This window comes from Girardinichthys multiradiatus, chromosome 8, assembly GCF_021462225.1.
Source record: "Girardinichthys multiradiatus isolate DD_20200921_A chromosome 8, DD_fGirMul_XY1, whole genome shotgun sequence".
Lineage (NCBI taxonomy): Eukaryota > Metazoa > Chordata > Actinopteri > Cyprinodontiformes > Goodeidae > Girardinichthys > Girardinichthys multiradiatus.
Genome location: NC_061801.1, coordinates 37,112,194 through 37,131,804, shown reverse-complemented (window position 1 = coordinate 37,131,804; position 19,611 = coordinate 37,112,194). Strand labels below are relative to the sequence as shown.

The window sequence follows — 19,611 nt, the reverse complement described above, 5'->3', positions numbered from 1 at the left end:
AATGACAAAAGAAAGCAAAATGACACAGAACTCAGGAACAAAGTGACAAAACAGAACCAAATTCTTTCATTGGAGAGAAAAAGAAAATACTCGATCAAAAACAGCCCTCTGACCCCTGTGACCCCTTGGTATTTTGCAGCCTTTTTTTTTTAGCAGTTTTTGTCGAGTTCAGCTGTGATCTTCTGTTCCGCCTGGATCCTTCTTTAGGATAACTTCAGTGCAGTATTATTTATTTGGAGGAGTTTTAATATGTGGGAATAGTTAACACTTTAGCAATCTTAGAAATTTTTTTTTTGAATTACTGTGAGTGTTGCGCAATGCTAATGATTTGGCAACAGGAAGAAAAATCTCATCAGTTTTTTATCTTTGAAAAGCCTTAATTGAAAAGGGAGGTAAGAGGAGAAAGCCTGCTCTTAAACTTTGTGGGCATCTGTTTAGAGAAGAACTATTCATCTTTCCAGATGACAAGGCCCTCCTACACAAACCCAGATCTGTACAGAAATGCTTTTCCTTGATTGGTGTGAAAGAGCAAAACTGGATCGCCACCAAAACCTTAAAAACAAAGCAGAACACTAATGCTGACTGCAGCTATTCACCACTTCCACATCTCTGTGTTCCTGCTGTGAAAGTTTTCAGTTATCTTTGAATGTCCACCTGTTTCTTTTGATGTTCTGTTGCTGTTTTAGTTGCTGTAATGCTGCTATTGTAGAAATGCAGGGTGAGGAAAAACTGAAATGTTGCCATTTTCATAAAGGAGCTCAGAATGAGCCATAACAGCTGCAGTGCATGCCACTGAAGAGGCAGCTCTTTGCTAGCATGATGAAGCGGGTCTAGGGGCATTAAGAGGGGAAGATATATAGCGAGAGGGGCTTTGGGGCTTAGCAGAATGGAGGAAGGCGATAACTCAACACTCTGCAGCTCCTCCATGTGTGTCATGCAGCCCATGTTCAAGGCGACCCCCACTGCTAACCTCCCACAGCCGCAGCATCCTCAGCATCAATATTTAGCTCCTCTCAGAGCTATCTGCAGGTGAGTGCACAGCTTAAACAAGCGCTGAAATTTCTGTCTTTGCCAGTTCTGTCAGCAGGTACAATATAACCCCCCAACCCTCTCTATCTCACTTCTAACTGTAATTGCAGCCTAAAGGCCGAACCAGACAGATAAACTAATTAATTAAGTATAGGTCACACAGCAATTTTCAATCATTAGTTTTTCCCTGAACCCATTTGGGAGCTAATCTGGAACAAATTAAAGTCGTTTGAGAGACACTACAATGCTTTAGAGCAAATAATGAGGAGAAAGTTTGTCTATATTTGTTTCTGGAGATTTTACCATCACCTTATTTCAGAATCAAGTCCAGGTTTTAACAGATTGAAAGTCCTGGTCGTAGTCATGGTAATTATCTCTAAATGGTCCTAACATGAATGGTATCATGGTTGGCAAAAACTGAAATACCTGGTAAGATTGTGCTCATAAAGATCAAGATACTAAGAATTGAACCCCTATACTTACTGAGTTTTATAAATTCACTACACCTGTACAATAAAAAAGTCAATTCAACTCCATTTATTTATCTCATGCCAATTTACACTTACAATAAGTTGATCCTTTTAGATCGGAATAAGGAGTACTTTCTATGGGGAAGAAAATAAGGAGTTAACAGTTAATCAAAGCAATAGCTCCAACAATGACTCAGTATAGGAAAGAGGAATATCTAAAGAAAAAATGGCTGAGCAATAAATACTTTCTATGGGGACTCATTTCTATGGTAAAGAAGTTAATGGCTCAAACAACAGCTCAGTATAGAAAACATGCATAAATACAAAGACATCAAGCAAGAAAACATTCTATAAGATCACATTAAGATGAAGTGACTTGTGCAGGGAGTTGGGTTGGACCAACTCTGAGATTAAGGAGGATGGGGCTAAAGTTTAGCAATTATTACTAAGGATTATTTTTGGCTTGGGAGTTTTAATAAAAGTACAGTGGTTTCAGTCAGAAAAAGAGACACGGCTGAGCACAAAATCACTGGACCATGAGTACTTTTTATTGGAGAGAAAAATCGAGATAGCACAAAGTAACTGGCAGAAATGTCTCCATGCAGGAAAGAGTCACAGCTTCACATAGAATCAATGGGCCAGGCGTACCTTCAGTGGGAAGGTGGGAGGACATTTCAAAGTTGATTCTTTTCATGACTTATGGAGAATGTCAGTGGACAGTTTACATGGTAAAAATGCTAGCTAACTAAATTCAAATGAAATTAGCTTTTTGTAAATTCCATGATATTATTATTCCTTGGAAAGTTTATGAAACTTTTAAAAGAAGGACATAGGCTCTGATTCACAAAAGGACTTTGCAGCTTTTGTACTTGCAAAAGGGAGTCAAACTAAAGATTGCAAATCAGTCTAATTTACAAAGCCTTCAAAATAGGATATTTGCTCCTCAAACTGTGCTTCTAAGTAAATGTTGTCCCTCTGAGCCGAAAGTTTGACTTCATATAAATGAGACGTTTTTCCTGCTTGTTGGGAAAAACCTGCCTAGATTTTCTATATTTATATGCATATTTTGGGCAAAGAGCTTCAAGTTCTTGAAGATCAGCATTGTTATGATAAGCGGTTACCTTGAAATATTCCCTGTCCCCTGAAAGCTGATGGTCAAAGTGACACAGAAAACAAATGCGGGATAAAGCAACTTGGGTCACTGCTTGATTTATTAAAAGACGACAGGGGTATCTAGAAGGATTTTTTTCCTAAACTCTTACCTAGTTACTCCAACCACAATATTTAAAAATTAGCAAATTTCTTCATCTTTACCCAAATCCCCTGCCTGAAAGTGAACATTTTAACATCAGATAAGGTCTTAAAATCAGATGGTAGTTGGTTTTAAGAGCTTACACTTCTTAACAGAGAAGGGCAAAGGTCGTCCTACAGTATGGCATTTTACAGTCCTGTTTAATAGTGCTTCTGGTGTCTCTGTTACTGGTATGTCTTTCAACAAATGTACATAGTGCTTCAGGTGCTAAATGAACGATGTATTTATGGATTAATTTAAGAAAACAACATTTTCTTAAGCTGTCAAAACTCATTAGATTATGTTAAAAATGATACAAAGATGATAGCAGACTGGCTTTTATCCATGATTTTTATAGCTTGGTTGTATAGAGAGCCATTTCATTATTGTTGGAGCAGTCTGTGCTATGCTATCATGCATTATGATATGAGACACAATCATAGAATGCATTTATAGCAGAGCTGTCTGGTTCGGTATGTAGTTTCTGATTAGTTTGAAAGAACTGATTTTACTTTGCAATGTTTTTGAAATTGTCTATAATCAAATTCATGTAATCAAATTTAAGCTCGTCAGTCCTGCAGGAACAGTCTACAAAATAAGGGTGAAACTTTACCACACATAACTCATTACTACCTCAGCCAAACAGCAGAAAACACATAGATACATTTACATTCATTGTAAAACATGCGGATTCACCAGGGCAGTGTCCAGATAACAAGCCCCAATCAGATTTGATATGTAAAAATACACCCAGCTGTTTTTATTTAGAGGTATGTTGAAATTTATGGTCATTGTATCTTCTTCAGACAATTTATTGAGTTTATGCCATTGCTATGCATCTGCATGTTTGTCATTTCCAGACACTGATGTCATCAACTCATCATGCTTCAAACTCCCCTAAACCTTTCTCCTAAACCTCCAGCGTGTCCTGGGCCATCCCCTGGGCCTCCTCCCGGTGGGAAGTGCCTGGAACACCTTCCGAGGAAGGCGCCCAGGAGGCATCCGGTATAGATGCCCGAGCCACCTCAACTGGCTCCTCTCGATGTGGAGGAGCAGCGGCTCTACTCCAAGCCCCTCCCGGATGGTTGAGCTCCTCACCCTGTCTCTAAGGGAGTGGCCGGCCACCCTACGGAGGAAGCTCATTTCAGCCGCTTGTATCCGGGATCTCGTTGTTTCAGTCATGACCCAAAGTTCATGACCATAGGTAAGGGTAGGAACGTAGACCGAACGGTAAATCGAGAGCTTTGCTCAGCTCAACTCTCTCTTCAACATAACGGAGCGGGACAGCGTCCTCTTTACTGTGGCGGCCGCACCGATCCGTCTGTCGATCTCTTGCTACATTTTTCCGTCTCTCGTAAACAAGACCCAGTTTTCCTGTGTGAAAACCAGGATCTTCCAATCAGCTGTGCCGCGACACAGCAGTGAGGCCAAATAACACCAACAGAGAGGTTTTAGAAGTGTCACTGTTGAGACATATAATCTCGATAATGATCACAAAACATTTTTTGGTTGGCATACTGATCACTTATGTGGCATTTAGCAGTCTGGACTGTAAATGAGTGCAGTGATGGAGTTGGTCCAGCATCAGACCATTTATACAGGGTGTCAATTAACTGGAAAACTGCATTCTAATGGTGAAAGTGTCCCAGATGTCATTAGCAGGTTGCTCCAGGTGTTCCACTCCAGTTGAGAGACAGCGATTTTTTTTTAGTTCCCTCAAGTGTCAATCTGCTGTGTAATCTGACAGCAATAGGCCGCTCACTTTCCTTGTGTGGTCCCGTTGCTACGCTCCACTGCGCCCTTGAGTTAAGTAACCGGAGCACGGATGCTTTAAAGGAATTCTCGTGGTAAGCACTCCGGTTATTAGGATTCAGGCAGCGCAGCATCTCAATTCACCTTGGGCATGTCAAATTTTTTGGCTCTACTCAAATGGGGGACGCAGCAACAACCACAGCTGATAATACCGCCAGTTGGGTGTGAGCGAGAGTTGAAGATGAGGTGGAAAGGAGAGAAGGAGGAAGATGGGAGGGAGGGGAGTCATGTGTCGGGCCTGTTTCCTTCTTTTGTTTTCATTTCTACAAACAGAGTCAGGCACAGACCCCGAAGCTCTGACTTTGAAGTGGTGTCTTTGATTAAGGAGTTAATTAAAGAATAGCTGCTTGCAGGCAAGGAGATAGGGGAAAGGGGAAAAAGATGCAGAGAGAGGAGGCAGAAAATGGAGCAGATATGGAACCGCGAAGTAATATTGACAGCTCAGAAGTTTCTGGATGATAGAGAAGCCATCTGGCACAACGCTGACAGCTGTAACAAGAAAAAGAAAAAGCCCGGCTGCCCACATGTGTGAACATCACAGTTTCTGCTCAGCAGCAAGCTGCGGTGTGAGCACAACCAGGAATTAATGATAATGTATGAGAGTGGGATAACAGGAAGATGGAAGTTTAAGGGTAATTTATACATTCGGGACTAAAGTTCTGTTTCTGTCGAGAAACTGTTGATTTTTAATTTTTTGTTTTTTGTTCATCTACTTCTGTTGTTTCCATTTTCAGTTTTTTTGACAGAGTTTACCTCTCGTTCTTTTATTTTTATACTTTTTTTTAATACTTTTTTTTTTACACCAAAATTCATCTTGTTTGCAGATGACATAATTTTATATTGCTCAGGGAATACCTGAGTACAGTGGAAAAGGTGATAAAGTTCTCAAGAGTTTGACACAAATAAATAACACTTAAATACACCAAAAACATAATTCTGAATATTTGCATCAGAATTTTGCAGCTGATTTATGATGTTTTAGTAAAGGTTTGATCTGCCAACACTGAATTTTCTTTATTTATCTTTCCACTCCCAGTTTCCTACATCCCTCCATCCTTAAGAGGAATTAAACAAATGCAAATAAATCAAGATAAATCTGAACGTAAAAGCTTTGTGTTTTGTCTTTTCTTCCACTGATCTCAGCCCGGGTTTTATAAAGGACTGGCAGGCTCGCAAGTGACCCTGTCCAGTCTAGTCAACCAATCCCGTGCCATGCTGGAGGAGCAGGCGCGCCACCTGCTGACCGAGGCCGAGCGTCAGACGATGAGCTACTATGTGGAGGAGTACAGGGACGGACACATCGGCATAGAGCAGCTGGTCATGGCGCTGTTTGAGCTGCTCAACACGCATGCAAAGGTAAGGATCCGAGGAGAATCAATACTACCCCGGCAGGAATCTGTACTGCTGATGTTTCAACTGAAGCTTCCTGGGCTCTGTGGAGATTTAAAACAGTGGGTTTTGGGTTGTTTTAACAGCTGTGATTTCTGTCTCCATAATGTTTAAGGCTGGGGAAAATCAATTCAGGCTTGCTAGTTTATATGTCTACTCCTCTCTTCTTTCTAGTTTTCCCTTCTGTCAGAGGTGCGAGGCCTGATCGCCCCGCAGGACCTGGAGCGCTTCGATGGGCTGGTGCTCCGACGGGAGATTCAAGCCCTCAAGTCACGTCAGGGGACAGCAGGGGCCACAAACATGCAGCCGGACTGCCTGTCCATGGTGTCGTATCCAGACACGCTGACATCATCATCAGCCAGCTTCATGACCAACACAACGCTCAGCTCTGCACGGGTAGGCAAGCTTAATGCCTGATGTTATCACAGCACTCCCAGATCAGCTGAGATGCTTCATGTGCTGGAGTATCTTTAAATAAATATCTTTCAAAACTTGAGTCATCCCTTATTTTTTGTGTATTCCGCTTGCATTGCATTGTGGGATGTGGTAAACAAACTAATAAACAACGGCCATGTGTGTGTTTGGCGTAAAGCATAAAGCCCTATGTGACTTTCAAGACTTCTTCTCAAAATCATTCACTACACTGCTGAAATGATTTTACTTGAAGTAGTAGCCAGAAACACACTGATATGATGAAGTTCTCCATGTTTTCTCCTGGCTCAGAAAGCAGCTTCTTCTATTTCAGAATCAGAATTCCTTCATTGATCTCCGTAGGGAAATTCAACTTTGCCACAAAGCTCCAGAATCAACAAGTCTTTTATGTCTAAAAGTATAAGAGAAAATCTACAAAAAATAGAATAGATTAAGAATAGATAAAGATATGGCAAAAGAAACTTTGATAAGCAATGTAGGTGATTGTTAAACACCTGTAAAGTGCGTCTAAATTTAAAGGAGACGCAGTATACATGGTGGGATAATGTTTCACAGTGATACAGTAGCTTTGTACAACTTGATTGCCACAGGTAGAAATGAATTCCTCCATCTCTCAGTTGTGCAGCATGGAAGTATGAGCCGTTTGCTGGACGTTCTCCTGCGGCAGATCAGCTCCTTAATGTAGAGGGTGGGAAGGACAGTCTAAGACTTTATTTTGGAGAGTGTCCTCCTCTCCAACACTGCTGTCAAAGAGTCCAGTTTCCCAGCTGTTAGTGTCCTTCACCGTCGGGCTACTGCCCCAGCAGACGGCAGCATACAGGTAGGCCCTGGCATTTACATTTGGTTCTCCCGCCCCGTAAACCCTGACCAATAAACAGACTGAACGATCTCACCTGGTTTGCAGGGAGAGGTTGTGGTTCGCTTGGAGTTTACTCTGTGTGAAAAGAATCTGAACCACCAGAAAAAGTTACAATTTAACAAACTCACCAACTGATTCAGACCAAAATATTTGAACTATCGGTATGAAAACACCAACAGCTGCAGCTGCCTGATTGATTTGTTTTTTAACAAAGACTGGGAAACATCCAGTTATCTGATTTCAGTTCAAACAGGAAACCATTTTTTCTGATCATTCTAGGCTGATTTAACAATAGACTTTGGATGTAAAATGTCAGGTCTCAGTCCAGAAGAGCGCCAGGATTTCCTTCTTGCTCGGTTCCACATTGAAGCTGCTCTTCAATCTTGAACTTTTGGGACCAAAAACAATAACTTCTGTGTTTTTTGCATTAGGTTTGAGGAAATTCTGATCCATCCATTTGTAGATATTTTGGACAAACTTACAAGTAGTAGACTGTGGTCATGTAGTAACAGAAGTTTAAAGCGGTGTCATCAGCATTGTTGTAATATCAGTAATATGTTCTTTGCTCCATACGGTCAGACAAACTACGCTCAATCCAGCACTTCTCTGGCATTTCAGAACTTTGAACAGTAGGAACCAGGATTTGTAGCAGCTTTGAAGGCAGAACGTTTTACGTTTTTGGTCCACTTTGATAAAGATAACCGATCTCTGAAAGTAAATCAAACTTTAATCAGATTTAATTAATGCCTCTTTATTTTCCTGGCTCTATCTGAGTAAAATTTCTGCTCAGCTGTTTGTTTTTTCGCTTCACAGAGCTGCAGATTATTATTATTTTCAGTATAGCTGAATATCTGTCTCGAAAAGATGCTGTTATGATGCTCAGCTTGTCACTGACACATTTCATTTTCCACCTGCTGAAACCAAAATAATTTTAGCTAACATTTTATTTCCCGAACCTGAATATTACCCCCAGTTCCTTGCTTTTAACCCTGCCCCATCTCCTCCTTCTGTAGGAAAGGCTGCTGTGGCTGATAGACATGATGGAGGTAGGATCTGCTGCTCTAAGTGATGAATGACTTCCATCACAAACACGCAAATGCAGAATAAACAGCAGAACAACACAATTTAACATCCCTGAAGCGAGACGACAAAACCCCAAAAACACCAACACACCGACTTTCCTCTTAGTTTGTGCTTTTGCAGTGAATTTGTTTGCTGTGACTTTCATCCTTCTTGCATGTCTTTTTGCTCTCATTGTTTTCAAAAGTGTGGTAAGGCTCTTTAACAGGTTCTGACCAGACATGCACTGATGAGAATATATATACAATGGGTTAGAGATACTGAAGAGAATCTATAATATGAGAAGATATAAGGCCTGCATTTAAAGTACACTGCTCAAAAAAATAAAGGGAAGACTTAAACAACACAATATAACTCCAAGTAAATCAAACCTCCGTTGAAATCAAACTGTCCACTTAGGAAGCAACACTGATTGACAATCAATTTCACATGTTGTGCAAATGAAATAGACAACAGGGGAAAATCTTTGGCGATTAGCAAGACACTCAATAAAGGAGTGGTTCTGCAGGTGGAGACCACAGACCACTTCTCAGTACCGATGCTTTCTGGCTGATGTTTTGGTCACTTTTGAATGTTGGTGGTGCTTTCATACTCGTGGTAGCATGAGACGGACTCTACAACCCACACAAGTGGCTCAGGTAGTGCAGCTCATCCAGGATGGCACATCAATGTGAGCTGTGGCAAGAAGGTTTGCTGTGTCTGTCAGCGTAGTGTCCAGAGCCTGGAGGAGCTACCAGGAGACAGGCCAGTACACCAGGAGACGTGGAGGAAGCCGTAGGAGGGCAACAACCCAGCAGCAGGACCGCTATCTCCACCTTTGTGCAAGGAGGAACAGGAGGAGCACTGCCAGAGCCCTGCAAAATGACCTCCTGCAGGCCACAAATGTGCATGTGTCTGCACAAACGGTTAGAAACCGACTCCATGAGGATGGTATGAGGGCCCGACGTCCACAAATGGGGGTTGTGTTCTCAGCCCAACACCGTGCAGGACGCTTGGCATTTGCCAGAGAACACCTGGATTGGCAAATTCGCAACTGGTGCCCTGTGCTCTTCACAGATGAAAGCAGGTTCACACTGAGTACATGTGACAGACGTGACAGAGTCTGGAGACACCGTGGAGAGCGATCTGCTGCCTGAAACATCCTTCAGCATGACCGGTTTGGCAGTGGGTCAGTAATGGTGTGGGGTGGCATTTCTTTGGAGGGCCGCATGGCCGTCCATGTGCTCACCAGAGGTAGCCTGGCTGCCATTAGGTACCGAGATGAGATCCTCAGACCACTTGTGAAACCATATGCTGGTGCGGTTGGGTTCCTGGGTTCCTCCTAATGCAGGACAATGCTAGACCTCATGTGGCTGGAGTGTGTCAGCAGTTCCTACAAGATGAAGACATTGAAGCTATGGACTGGCCCGCCCGTTCCCCAGACCTGAATCTGATTGAGCACATCTGGGACATCATGTCTCACTCCATCCACCAACGTCACGTTGCACCACAGACTGTCCAGGAGTTGGTGGATGCTTTAGTCCAGGTCTGGGAGGAGATCCCTCAGGAGACCATCCACCGTCTCATCAGGAGCATCTCCAGGCGTTGTAGGGAGGTCATACAGACACATGGAGGTCACACACAATACTGAGCCTCATTTTGACTTGTTTTAAGGACATTACATCAAAGTTGGATCAGCCTGCAGTGTGTTTTTCCACTTTAATTTTGTGTGTGACTCCAAATCCAGGCCTCCATTGGTTAATAATTTTGATTTCCATTGATGATTTTTGTGTGATTTTGTTGTCAGCACATTCAACTTTGTACAGAACAAAGTATTCAATGAGAATATTTCATTCATTCAGATCTAGGATTCATTATTTGAGTGTTCCCTTTATTTTTTGGAGTAGTGTATCTTTTTCTAGTCCTCTAGTGGTCATTTTTATTAAATTGGGAGTGGAGTTGACATTATGCAATGTGTTAGAGACAAATACTTTAAAACAAATATTATAAATATTTTAAACTGCTTTAGGGCATCTTATTTTGACAGCACATTTAGACTGCTAGCATTACAGAAACTGCATTCATTGTGTGCGTTTCTTACAAATTGTAGATCCATACATTCAATCTGAGATTTTAGAAGGCTGCCAACATTCCCAAATCCAACATCTTCCTTAACAAGCAGAGCAAAAGGGCAAAACAGTTAAATAGAGCCTTCAGCCTTCCTGTTATCTGTTGAGGCGTTACTCTCTCTCGCTGTACTGATGCCTGAATTTTAAACGTGTCGAGAAATGTTCTAAAAAATAAAGATTTACTTTTGAATAGCTTTTTACATCTGTGGGCCTCCTCAGACTTTTAAACACCTCTCTGATATGGAACATAGCTAACTTTGAGACTTCATCACTCAGCAGCAACTTCCACACTGAAGAGTGTTGTCATCTCTCAGGGACAGTCAAGTTGAAAATCAGCCAACTTCTGGCCTCCAACCAATTTTTATCAGTGCAGCTCTAGTTGGGACACAGTGGTGGATCATGCTATTGGCAACTTGGCTCTTCATCCAGGGTGGCATAACTTAAAGTGCTTCATAAGAACATCCCCAAAAAACTCTTTCAGGTGATCCCCTAAAAATCTTTCTGGTGCTGATTTATATGTTTATTTAAAGGGGAGTGGGCGACCCCGGTGTTCTGCAGATCATAGGCAGTGTGAGGAAAGACAGTGAAGTACAAGAGGTGCCTGAGGTTGCTAGTTGATTCCAAGCTTTTGACCCAACATAGAAGAGATAAATAAAAGTTCTTCATGGATCTGATAAGTATGTTTTGTTAGGATACATGTGTGGAGCAGGGGAGGGATACGGGGAAGGGAGCAAAAGGAGAGGTTCATATAAGAACCGCCACTGTTTTGACGTCTACTGGATTTAGTTCTTTATGTTTAGGAGAGAAAAACTGTTGCTTTTTGTTCCATTTCTTTAGGGTTTTATTAATCATTTTCCATCTCTACTGAAAACAACTATGACAGCAGTCATTACCTGAGGATCCATTCCATTGCTGCATTCGTGCCACTAACCAAATGATCTTAATATATCCCACACTGCAGCCAGTATACAGAGAGAACACTTTTTCCTTCCAAGCCATCCCAAGATGCTTCAGTAAAGCACAGCAGGTTTGTGAAAAACACGCCCAACTCCCACTTTTCATATTTAGTTTTTATCCTAATTTTATTCACACTGTTTATAAAAGCTAGACCAACTTGAAAGCTTGGGTTTGTAACCCATTGGTTACTCGCTGGTTGTTCTGACAGAGTTGACCAAAAACAAATGGATCAGCCTCAGAGAGGCTGTCCTCTTAATCATTTATACCTTTAAGCCTTCACACCTTCAACATAGGTCAGTAGGATAATTATTCACCCCCGGCTCACGTCTGAGGATTCCAAAATTAAGGAACAGAAAATAATTTCTCTTAAAAGCAGCATTTTGGACATTTTGGATTCCTTTATGACGACCCTCAGGATTTTCTTTTTTAAATGATTGCTGACTGCCAATCCCCAACCATCAGTTTTGTACCATTTACTCCTGACTAAGTTCTACAGCCGAGAGCAGAAGTCCCCGATTGTCCAAAAAGTATTACAATAAACCCTAAATAGGACAATAAAATAAATAGAGCTGCACAATATATGAAATCAACATCGCAGTATCAGTGTGTGAAATATTGCAATCTCAAAGCTCTTCTTGAATGCAATAGGTGGTCGGATATCAAATTCCATGTGTTGTGCATTCATGCTCTGCATATATTTAGCAAGTTTAATGTGTCCTTTAGTTTTTATTTAACCTTTATTATGCAGGTTGTCTCATTGAGATTGGCCCTGGAGCTGGGATCGCTGACCCTTTCAGAGCCAGGTTGCACCTGATTCATGTATTGGATTAACAAGATTTTTTAATAATTGTATTGTCAGAGCCTATAGCTGACCTACTGGCTTGTTTTCAGTCCTGGGTAACATTCGATATAAAACTTGGTCACTAGTCTAAGACAATTATGAAATGTTTGTTTTTGCAACTTAAATTGACTCGAGATAAAACTTGGGTCACTCTTTTAGCCTCTCAACTTCCCTAATAGGGGCTCATTGCAGTCATTATGCAGCCAGGCCGTGATCATTGGTAGAGGAAACTTACGGCACACTACAGAGTCAAGTTTAAAGTAGATTCTACAGGTTACTTTAACCTTTGGTTTGAAGTACAGAGAGATAAAATAACAGCCTCCTAACCAAGGTTACAGATGGGTTTTTGTTTGGATTAGGGTGCAGTCTCTGCTGCCATCATCTGTTGGGGTAGCAGCATAACCACCAGTGACTTATACAGCTTATCAGGCTAAAAATGAAGGCTGGTTCTGTTCTGGGGACTGCTCTGGAACCTCTGGAGATGATTGTGCAAAGAAGGAATCTTCATTAAATGATGAACATCACAGACAGACCTGAGCATCCTCTTCATCAGACTGTCTTCAGTCAGAGGCTTCTTCAGATCTGCTGTAAGACGGACCGCTACAGGAGATCCACAGCCATCAGTATCAAGTTTCTTCAACTCTTTGAAGAAACGTTGATAAAAATGAGTTACAACATTTAATTTCCATTTGGGATTAATAAAGTATTTTTGAATCGAATTAAATTGAATGATGAATCAGTTGCTCTAGAGTAGATGGGCGAGGTTTGAGCCAGTTAAAGGATTTCATCTTGAGAGCCAGCAACATCATCACTACAAGCATATATTTATTGCTTTTAGGAACCATTGTTGTTCAAATTCATCTCTAACTTGGATATTGACATGTTTCCTTTTTTTATTTCTTCTCCAAAAAGGCCTAAAATTCAGGCATCCCACATCCTCTGTGGGATCAAAGGTCATCTCCACTCAGTTTAATGCCATGACCAGAAGAGTGAAATGTTTTCCAAAAGTGAAAGTTTTATGTCATGAATATAGTTTAAGGGGGATAATTATTCTGTCTTTTTACTTGTTGTTGTTAATGTGCCAAACTAGCTGTAGGCATAGCGATTTAAATTCATAACCTAGAGTAATTTTGTGTTTCAGGCAGCCTAAATGGTTGCATCAGATGTGAAAATGTTAATTTCAGTATTCAGAGACTTGACTTGGATTTGGGAAAGAGATATTTGTGAACATTTCAGGGCAACATCGCCGTTCCACCGTCAAATATTATTTAGTGAACTGAGAGTAGAAACTTGCCTGCTTGTGTTTTTACAGTAAGCCTCTAAATATGCAGATGAAAGTGTTTAATTTGTCGTCTCCAACATGCTGAACAATGTTGGGACTTTTTAGCATAACGTTGCTCTGCCCGGCTACAGCTGAGCTGATTTGGAAACAGCAGTTCTCTGTCACTTGTCTTCTGTTTGCTAATGTTATCATGCATGTTTTTTTATTTTAGCTTTTATTTGTTGGAGAGCTTTTAGTTTCGTTTACATATGAGCCCAAACACAAATGCACGGCCACTGACGGCGATGTCTGAGCTCACTGCAGAGACAAGTTGTCGGCCGTCAGATTTATCAACCCTGCAGCTGTTCTCAATCAGAAGGCTCAGATGGAATTAGCCTTTCCGTTCCCCCTCCTCCTCTGAGAAGCTGCATTAACATGCCGACTGTTAGGGTGACTGCTTATGTGTAGGTCTGGATTCCTCCCATGCATCTGTTTGTTTCTGTTTGTGCTGTTGTGGACCGATGGGTGATTTGTGCCGCTGCTGCATAAAGCAGATAAAAGAGCTGGGCAGCTTTGGTGAATTAAAAAGCCAGGTATATATATATAGTCACGTGCATAGCAATGTATTGCTGTCTTTGTGGGGAGATTTTTCATCCCAGAGCGCCGAGCGCAACAAAAGCCAACCTATTTGGGTTTATGCATTTAAGGTGTCAGTAAAAGACTCATTCTCATAAAATTTGCTCAGACTGCTGAATGGACCCAGCTGCTACGGATCAGACTAAACAATATTCACCCTTCTGGGAGGGCTGAAAGTGGCTTACAGCCTCTCAATAGGGAAATAAAGCATGTTGGAGCTGAGAGAAAAGAGACAGATGCAGCTTAATAATTTTAAATATCATTCAAAAGTTACTTTATTTAAGTAACTGAATTATTTTCGCTTAAAGTGAAAATCCTTAATGATAACCATTCATTACACAGACTGATATAATTCAAGGATTTATTTCTGTGGGCCTGAAAGGTACGTCCATGAGCCTTCCAGTAGGGGTGGGCGATGTGGACCTTTATCAGTATATTTTAAGGTATTTATTGTGATAACAATCAAAGTGTCAATAAAAAACTTCTTCGCCATCTTTTTTTGGACATTTGACTCCATGTCACTCTAGTCACACAAATACTGGTCTTAAAATGGCTTCTTCAGGACACGAGTGACATACAAAGTGTGATTCTTATCCCTGAACGACACATTTATTAATCCCATTTCTGAACGTGTTGGTATTTATTGATGCTTTCATGGAGCCAACAGTGGAGAACATTGTAAACACAATGTAAGGGCAACACACTCCCGACAATACTGTAAGTGTTTGGAGATTTAAGACATTATTTGTTGAAATATATAGTTCTTACAAAAAATCTAAGTGATTATGCCTATGAATCATTTTTCACAATATTGGTAAACATTACAATAATTGCCTACAATACAGTTTATGCTCTTAGTACTTGGCTGAGGCTCCTTATGCAGATATTACTGCATCAATGCAGCGTGGCATGGAGGAGATCAGCCTGTGGTTCTGCTGAAGTGTTTAGGAAGCCCATATTGCCTTGGTAGCAGTCTTCTGCCTGTGTTTTTTCTTGTTTCTGATGTTTCTCATCTTCATCTTGACAATATTCCACAGACTCCATAGAAAGCAGTCATTGGTACTGTTGGCGGTGTGGGAAGGTCTCTAGTCCTGCTGGAAAAGGAAATCAGCATCTTCATGAGGTTTATCAGCAGAAGGAAGCATGACATGCTCCCTGGTAGACTGCTGAGCTGACTTTGCACTTGATAACTCACAGCTGACCAACACCAGGAGATGACAGGGCGCCTCATATCATCACTGACTGATCCAGTTGCTTCACACTGGACTTGAAGCAACTTAGATTTTTGCCTCTCCGGTCTTCCTCCAGACTTGATTTCCAAATAAAATGCAAACTTTCCTTTCCTCTGAAAACAGGACTTTGGACCACTGAGATGGTGCAGTCCTTTTTCTCCTTAGCTCATGTACGATGCATCTGATGTTGTCTCTGGTTCAGGAGAAGCTAAACACAAAGATGAGGCAGGTGTAACTCCAGATACAGTCTGACTCCAGCTGCCTTGGGAATCTGCTCCAAACTCTTGAATGACGTTTGCTTCACAATCCTTTCAAGGTGATTATTCCTGTTGCTTCTGTGACTTTTTTTTTTTTTACCACACTTTTGCCTTCCACTAAGCTTTCCTTTTGTATGCTAGGATACAACACTCTGTGAATCTGCTGCAAAGGTGTCATCTGTCAAGTCAGAATGACCCCCCATGATGGTGTAAGCCATAATACAACAACTGTGTATTTAAAGTCCTTTTTAATTGGTCTTATTTATTATTATAAATGACTGAATAAAAAAAAATTTTCAATGATGTTTATTGAGATGCGTTTTTTGTTGATGAAAAACATAAAGCTGCAGGAAATGAACTACTCACCACGCTGAATTTGCTCTGGATCTTTACATTGTTTATCATAGTTGTACATGAGCACAGTTGTCATGGCGGCGTGCTCCGGTTTGCTTACAGTGCAGAGAAGAATTTCTACATACGGAAAGTCGATTGACTCTTGTGATAAATGGATTGGATGTAAGTGCTCCACATGCTGCAGCGAGGGGTAATCAAGCTGAATGGATGAGGCTTTTGTTTTGGTTTAGCAGCAGAGTTAAATGAAGGCCAACGTTTTTCTGAACTCGGTTCTTCAGTGCAGAAATCGTTTTCAGGTCCGTTTCAGATTTGCCTCCTGTCTCCTGCTGTCTGCCACGTTGGCGGGTCCGGTCCTTCAGAACCTGCTCTGAGTGGAGCTGATGGCTTTTTATCGATTTCACAGCGTGTGTGTTTTTGTTTGTGAAAGAAGACATGAAGGCTTTGCGTGTCTGTCTGTGGGTGTGTGTCTGTGTGCATGTCTTCTTTGCTTGCACTGCTCTCAATCCAGCTTGCAAGCAAATGTGAGCAGGAGTGATATCTCCATTTGCTTCCAAGTGATGTGGAACATCTATGAAACGTGAGATTTGTTTTGGAATAGAGACATATTTTTTTAAACATCTCCTGCAAACCTGTCTCACGAGCGTTCGTATTATGCCTGACGTTCACCATGTCCGTTTCCTCTCTTGCTTCTTTTTTGCCTCCTGCAGAACGACAGTGTGGCGGAAAGTAATGAGGGGGATCCTCCGGAGAGCCTGAACACGCTGCTGACTGACATCTCTCTGGTGAGCTCCACAGACACGGCCCTGCTGGTTTTAGACAGAAAATAAGAGATGGGTTGTGGGGTGTGGTGAAAGAAGATGGGCAGAAAGAATGAAGGTGGTTGAGACGTGGCTTCAGGCTTTGGAGACTGAAGTGGAGTGGATCAAGTGGGAGCCATGTGAGATTTGTAGCAAGGAAAAGGGACTGAACGCAGCTTACTGATTCACCGCGGGGTCAGAAAAATCGTTTCATGAAACAAGCAAATCATTTCTTTACTGTTGGGCAAAAAAGGTTGTTTGGTCTAATCCACTACCTGTCACTCAGTTCATACATTATCATTTTTATTATTATGTGATTATTTTGGTCTCATTTTCTATACGCTGGCATTGCCCTCATGTTTCAGTGTTCATTCCACTTTTCAGTTTGCGTTTGTTCACTCACATTTGGAAAATACAGGATATCAGCGGGATCCATCCAGGCTGGATGCATCTTCAAGGCAACCGTAACTGCTACTGAAGCTGATGGAGGGATTAAAAGACTTTCTAATACAGCTGTGTGAATGTGAAACAGTGACTGAAGAATGAACAGTCAGTTTGTGGTTTATTACGTGTGTTGCTTGGGAGACATGAGCGTAGAAATGTACAGTGAAACGTCTACACACCACTGTATGAACTCAAATGGAGACCAGAATAAATGCTTTCTGGAGATCTTTAACACCTTTAATTCTGCACAATTCAAATAAAAAAACAAACAAATCTGCTGGGTGAGGTGGTGTAAAATAGGGTTAGGGTTAACTGAAAACTGTCCTAACCTGGTGCCCTCATAAATATACACACCCAGCATCAGTCATAGCAAATCTGATTAACCCTAATTAAGTTCAGCTGTCCTCGTAGATAGATTTTTGATACTTGGTCATATTGTACATCTAATCATTAATAATTTGAGAATCTATGGAACAACAATGACATAGAAAAATAGTACGATTCTTCTAAACTGATTTAAAAAACGCCTTGATGGTCAAGGAGGCTTCCAAGAGGCAAGCAGCGAGTCTAACGGAGCTGAATGGAATTTACAGGAAGTCCTGGTTGTGTTATACACACCAGAGCAATCTCATGTATTCTCCAAATGTCTGGAATAAGCTGTTCTATTCCAGAGAAAACTTCTAGGCCGGGCTGAAATATTCTAAAATCAGACTGGAGAATGTGTTACGCTCTTATAACACCCACAGTAAAACATGGTGGTGGCAGCATCATGATCTGGGAATTGCTTTTCTTCAGATGGAACTAGAGTTTTTGTCAAGTTGGATGAAGCACTAAGTAGTTCCAAATACCTGTCAGGTTGGGGCCCAAACCTTTAGAGGTCTGCAAGAAAGGTGAAGATAATGAGGGCTTTTATCCTTCATCTTCATGTTGAATTCTGACGTACATCCAGCATGAAAAGCATGAAGTGAATCTGACAGGAAATCTGTGGGCTCACCTGAAGAGGGCTGAGGACAACGGACATTCTGATGTTTTGTATAAATTTGCTTGCAGTAGATTTGTTTGCTTTTCAGTTTAATTCTGCAAAATCCCATTAAAGGAGGGAAAAGTTTTGAAACATTTTTCGGTAATCTCTTTTTATTTTACTTGTGTCTTAAAAATGAACATTTGCGTTTACATTTTAAATACTGTGAACATTGCTGTGCATGTAACCCTCTCTGATAAGAAGCACGTCTGAGCTGTTCAAAGGCCTCACATATACTAATGCCAGTGTTGCCAAATAAAATGAACTGCAGACCGTTTTTTTAATGAATGCAGAGAGATCTGGACCCCTGGCAGAGACCAAGCGACCAGATTTATTTTAGTTTTCAGCATGATGTTGATGTAGTTTTGTATTCCTGCATATTGTGTTAGCTACAGTGATGATGAATATATCCTCTCACTTCAGGATGACGTTCAGTCCACCACAGCAGAGTCCCCCCCTTCCTTCAAGCCTCCGCCCCCTCCAGGGGTGCAGAGGCGTCCAGGCAGACGAGATGTTCTCATCAAGTGCCCCTCATCCGAATCCTCCCAATCAGGGTTGTACTTCACAGCCCCGAGCTCTCACAGCCACAGCAGAGAGCCAGCAAATACAACTGCCTCACCTTCGCTGCGCCACAAACAGGACCCTTCCCGCGACTATGCTGCTATCAAAAAGAAAAATCCCTCGTCACTGCCCAAGAAAGAGAAAATAATCTCCACTCAGTTGGCCACTGTCTCCCAGCATAACATTGGCCCCTTCCCCAGGGTCCAGTCCCCCAGCAGAGGCCCCAAACCCGCTGCCCCTTCCCCTTCTCCCCCACCACCACCTCCACCGCCACTTCCTGCCCCACCCCCGCCTCCCTTGCTTCCCTCTAAGCCAGTGTCCTTGTCCAAAGCCTCCCTAGGCCCGTCTCCTGCCTCTAAACAGCAGTTTGTAACAGTGGAGGTCCACAGTCCCAACGCAGAACCAGATGTCAACGAGGTGCGACCGTTGCCCCAGGCTCGAGGTAAAGAACAGTAAAAATTACTCCAGAAATACATTAAAAATGACCCTTTTTTTTTAAGGTAGATAAGTTTTCATCTAAGTGGAAGTTAATTCTGTCCTTTTAATTGGAATCAGTGTTAAATGACTACGGTTTATATAATTTTTAAGGGATGGGAAAGATCTTCACTGTATTGCCAAAAGTATTCTGTCTTCTGCCTTCACACATGTTTGAACTGGATTTAAATCCTATTGTGGCATCACACACATTCCAGCTGTAACATCTTTGGTTCTTCTGGGAAGGCTTTCCACACAGTTTATGGGGAAATTTTAGACCATTCCTCCAGAATCATATTCGTAAGG

The 19,611-nt window shown here is 41.7% G+C and overlaps 1 protein-coding gene across 5 annotated transcripts in view; it reads left to right on the top strand.

The window, feature by feature from the left end:
* whrna (whirlin a) overlaps window positions 1-19,611 on the top strand; it is a 213,493-nt gene that overhangs the window by 172,342 nt on the left and 21,540 nt on the right. The window contains exons 6-10 of one of the 5 annotated variants that reach the window (XM_047373384.1): window positions 5,746-5,958; window positions 6,166-6,387; window positions 8,296-8,328; window positions 16,716-16,790; window positions 18,694-19,273. In XM_047373384.1, the coding sequence (XP_047229340.1) occupies window positions 5,746-5,958; window positions 6,166-6,387; window positions 8,296-8,328; window positions 16,716-16,790; window positions 18,694-19,273 (1,123 nt within the window). The remainder of the gene's footprint in view (window positions 1-5,745; window positions 5,959-6,165; window positions 6,388-8,295; window positions 8,329-16,715; window positions 16,791-18,693; window positions 19,274-19,611) is intronic. The other 4 variants (XM_047373385.1, XM_047373387.1, XM_047373388.1 and 1 more) reach the window with 4 other exon arrangements.